This window comes from Sinocyclocheilus anshuiensis, unplaced genomic scaffold (genome assembly GCF_001515605.1).
Source record: "Sinocyclocheilus anshuiensis isolate Anshui unplaced genomic scaffold, SAMN03320099.WGS_v1.1 scaffold250, whole genome shotgun sequence".
Taxonomy (NCBI): Eukaryota; Metazoa; Chordata; class Actinopteri; order Cypriniformes; family Cyprinidae; genus Sinocyclocheilus; species Sinocyclocheilus anshuiensis.
Window position 1 is genome coordinate 11638 of NW_015547652.1, and position 5000 is coordinate 16637.

The 5000-nt window shown below is 36.6% G+C and overlaps 1 protein-coding gene across 1 annotated transcript in view; it reads right to left on the reverse strand.

The window, feature by feature from the left end:
• Positions 1–5000, reverse strand: part of LOC107702011 (uncharacterized) — an 8094-nt gene that overhangs the window by 2421 nt on the left and 673 nt on the right. Inside the window, 4 exon segments of the mRNA XM_074187062.1 lie at positions 666–893; positions 3289–3374; positions 3887–4313; positions 4315–4530. Of these exon segments, the coding sequence (XP_074043163.1) occupies positions 666–893; positions 3289–3374; positions 3887–4313; positions 4315–4530 (957 nt within the window).

The window sequence follows — 5000 nt, forward strand, 5'->3', positions numbered from 1 at the left end:
TGTGAGAGAGTGAGAGTGTGTGTGTGTGTGTGTGAGTGAGTGTGTTTTTGCTTCAATGTGAAAGTTGTATAAAACAGACGGTTAATTGTGGTTTTAAACTATTCTTTACAGTCAGAACATGATAAACACTTCACATTTTTTAATTATTTACACTTTCACAGTCATTTTTCCTAAAAAAATTAATATTTTAATAGAAAAAAAGTATTTCTTAGTTCTGCATGTCCTAATGAGTAACATTGTTTCAAATCAAGAAACAGGTTTGTGTTGCCTGATAATATTAATAATAATATAACATTCTCTTAGAAATACACATTTGACAGTAGCTTGAGTTAGGATCAGTAATATCTGTAAAAATTGTAGCAATCTCATTTTTATATGGTGAAATTGAATTATTCTGACTGTTTGAGGTGTCTTCCATAGCATACATTTAGATCCTGATAATCACAGATAAAACCACAGATATAGCACCTCAATACCATGGTAAAAATGTAATATGGCTTCTAGGTATTTGTATAAAAATAAAGACTTTTTAAGATGAAAATGAAATTACCGTTATAACCAGCAGATGGCAGCAGAGGATCACTCATTGGCTGCAGGGATAGTAATACCAGTACATTTTGACTTTGTGGGGACATTTTTTAGGTCCCCATGAGGAAACAAGCTTATAAATCATGCAGTATGAAGTGTTTAGAGAATCTAAAAATGCCTGTAGGTTTTGTGAGGGGTAGGTTTAGCGGAAGGGGATAGAAAAAAACATTATGTCTATGGAATGAACCCATGATGACAGGAATAGCAGTGTGTGTGTTACCCGTGAGGTGTTGAGGTGTTGTGTGTGCAGACAGATGGAGGTCAGTGTGTCCTCCAGACGTGAGCCACGGGAAGGACACGCTCCGCTAACGACTGACAGAGAGAGAGACAGCATTACAAACATATCAATCCATCAACAATAATACATGCAACATGTTCAGATTTGGAATGTTTCTGAAATATAAATATAGTGAAATATTGTTGCAATGTAAATCAGCTGTTTTCTATGTGAATATCTGTTAAACTGTCATTTATTGCTCTGTATTTTCAGCATCATTACTCCAGTCTTCAGAGTCACATGATCTTCAGAAATCATTCTAATATGCTGATTTGCTGCTCAAGAAACATTTCTGATTATTATCAATGTTGAACACAGTTTTAAGACTTACAAAAACAAGAAATGAATGCATTTATTTAGCAAGGACACATTCAGTTTCTCAAAAGTGACAATAAAGACATATTTCATAATTTTTACTGTATTTTTAATCAAATAAACACAGCCTTGCTGAGCAGAAGATACTTTTTTAAAAAACATTAATTCTTCCCATATTGTAACCAGTAGTGTCATTGAGTTCAGCTTCTGTGATTCAGTTTTTATTTTTTTGGCAACAGAAAGAATCCAGCCGTGCCAATAAAACAGTTTAAAACGAGAGAGCGAGAGAATACAAGTGAAAGCAGGACAGAGAGAGAGAGTCAGGATGAAATAAGAGCAAGAATCGAATCACAGACAGACAGGTGTGTTCAGCCGCGCGTGAATTAAACACAATTATCCTCATTTTCTGTGTCGCTTCCCACAGCGGACACACAGACGCTCGTTAATATAAAAACACTGGGTGTTCATTAAAGGCTGTAATTGATGGCGTCAGGACACGAGCCGCTACAGGACCTGAAGGAGAAACACGTAAGGACGCTCTCAGCGGCAGCTAGAAATGAAAGAAAACATTCCCACAATCCTCTGGGTGATTTCAGGTCTGATCTGTGGTGTCTGGCATCGGCCAGCGAGAGATTCGGGACAGAACAACCGTCAAACACGAGTCTAACGAGTCATTTAGAGATCTATCACAATCACATCAGCTGCTCTTACCATTCTGAGGAATTTCACAGCATTAACAGTTATTACTGTACTCTTTATTACTGTGAAGCTGCTTTGTGTGGAAGCTTGTTTTGATCACGGAATAAAAAAATAAAGGTAAGTGTGACTTTTTATCTCACAATTCTGCATTTATATATTGCAATTCTGAGTTTCTCTCTCATAATTCAGAGTTTATTTCTCATAATTCAGAGTTTATTTCTCATAATTCAGAGTTTATATCCCATAATTCAGAGTTTATTTCTCATAATTCAGAGTTTATATCCCATAATTCAGAGTTTATTTCCCATAATTCAGAGTTTATATCTCATAATTCAGAGTTTATTTCCCATAATTCAGAGTTTATTTCCCATAATTCAGAGTTTATGTCCCATAATTCAGTTTATTTCTCATAATTCAGAGTTTATATCCCATAATTCAGAGTTTATGTCTCATAATTCAGTTTATGTCCCATAATTCAGTTTATGTCTCATAATTCAGAGTTTATTTCTCATAATTCAGTTTATTTCTCATAATTCAGTTTATATCCCATAATTCAGAGTTTATATCTCATAATTCAGAGTTTATTTCTCATAATTCAGAGTTTATTTCTCATAATTCAGAGTTTATATCCCATAATTCAGAGTTTATTTCTCATTATTCAGAGTTTATATCTCATTATTCAGTTTATTTCTCATAATTCAGAGTTTATTTCTCATAATTCAGAGTTTATATCTCATAATTCTGAGTTTATTTCTCATAATTCAGAGTTTATATCTCGTAATTCAGAGTTTATATCCCATAATTCAGAGTTTATGTCTCATAATTCAGAGTTTATATCCCATAAGTCTGAGTTTATATCTAAAGTCTGCGTTTATATATCACAAATTCAGAGTTCATGTCTCATAATTCTAAGTTTACATCTCTCAATTCTGACTTTATATTTTGCAAATTCGGAGTTTATAATTATGAGCATATATCTCGCAATTCAGACATTTTTTTATTTTAATTTTGTGATATTAACTCAGAATTGTAAGATACAAATGCAGAATTGCAAAAAAATATTTTTTTTTTTGGGATAATGGTGTCATAATTGTGATATAAAAAGTCAGTGATCTTTTTTTTTTAACCCATGTCAGAAATCAGTTTTCACAGCTTTGAAACAATCTCTATTCTATAATGCGCTACAGAAACAAATGTTACTTGACCTTAGAGGATCACAAAAGATGTTGTTGATGCTTTGTCCAGTGATTTACACTCATTTACATGCATGCATCGAGCAGACGCTGTATTCAAGGTATACATGTTATCAGTTCATGCATCCTCTCAGAATCAAACCCATGACCTTGGCGTTGCAAGCGCCATGCTCCCCTTAGAACTGCATGAGAAACAGGCTGTAGTTTGTTGCTCACCTGCAGTAGTTCCTGCTGTTGTCTGCGCTCTTCCTCCATCAGAGCCGTCACCTGATCCTCCTGCGTCTGCGCAGACAACTGCAGCCCTGAGGACAACACTTAATCACTTATGATGCTTCACACAATCATAAATCATTTCTTCTGGCTTCAATAAAATATTGTGAACCTAAAAAAGAAAGATACAATATAGACAGATAAAAAGATACACGAATGACAAACCAATCACAGTTCAGTATGCAACTATGACTAGGAATGTAACGATATTATCAATATTACGGTAACAAAACTGTCTCGATATTATCGCGGTCACATGACGGTATGAAACGATAGGTGTGTGTAGTTTTTAAAATATATTTAAACTTCTTATTCTAACATTAAAGGTGTTTTTTATTTTTTTTCCAATTCTTCATTTCTCTCCTTTTTTTTTTTGTTATATCGCCATAAATATCGTACCGTGGATTTCCCATCGTGATATTACCGTATGGTGAGATTTTGATATCGTCACATCCCTAACACAATGACCTCAACACTGTCGATTAGATTTTCGATCACTGAAAAACATTCAAATGTTAGAAACTTCTAGCCCCTAATTTCTCACCTCTGGGTGTGCTGGAGAGAGTGCTCCCCGTCCCTCGTCCAGGACCGAACGCCTCGTCCTCGTTCATCAGGAGCCTCCGTTTGATCCCAGACGTGACCTCGTGACCTCCCGTCTCAGGGGTCAGCTGCTTCCACAGGCCAGACGGGACGTCCACGTCGTAAGACGAGCCAATCGCAGAGCTTTAACGATTGCTGGCGTTCTCGTCCCCCATGACCCCACAATCCTCAGCGAGCCGCTTCTGTTTGGAGTCGTACAGAGATCGGGCCGTAACAGGAAGCTCTGCGTTTGTGAGGTCAGTGTTGATGCGATCCTCACCTTCCTTCTCCTTCCTCTGCTCTCTGGCTTTCCTCAGCTCCGTCCTCCACATCTGTTTGGGAAGGAGCTCCTCGTTCTCTTTATCAGACAGTGTCGTCCGTGTCGTCATTGGTCACGTAGCGACTGTCCGGTGCGTCCCGAGGTCTGTGGGTCTCGTGTTTCTCAAACAGAACCAGCGAATCGTCCCCTGGAGATGCTCGCAGCTGATTGGTCGATCGGCCGTCATGAGCGGTTGACGTCAGAGGAGCGGACGAGGTGATGTCACGGTCTGTGATGTCATCACTCTTGTCTGTGTGTCGCTCAGCGTCACTGATCCTCACGTCTGTGAGCTGACACAGAAACAGAAGAACACACACACACATTTATATATATATATATATATATATATATAAGTAACCATGGAGCACAAAACCAGTCATAAGGGTACATTTTTTCGAAATTGAGATATACATTTCACAAAATGCTTTAAAAGCATTTATTTTAAATAAATGCTGTTCTTTTTAACTTTTTATTCATCAAAGAATCCTGAAAAAATGTATCACAGGTTCCACAAAAATATTAAGCAGCTCTGATAATAATCAGCATATTAGAATGATTTCTGAAGATCATGTGACACTGAAGACTGGAGTAATGATGCTGAAAATACAGCTTTGATCACAGAAATACATTACACTTTAATGTATATTAAAATAGAAAAAACGTTATTTTGCATCATAATAATATTTCACAATATTCCCTGTATTTTTTATCAAATAAATGCAGCCCTGATGAGCAGAAGCAACTCCTGTAAAAACATTAA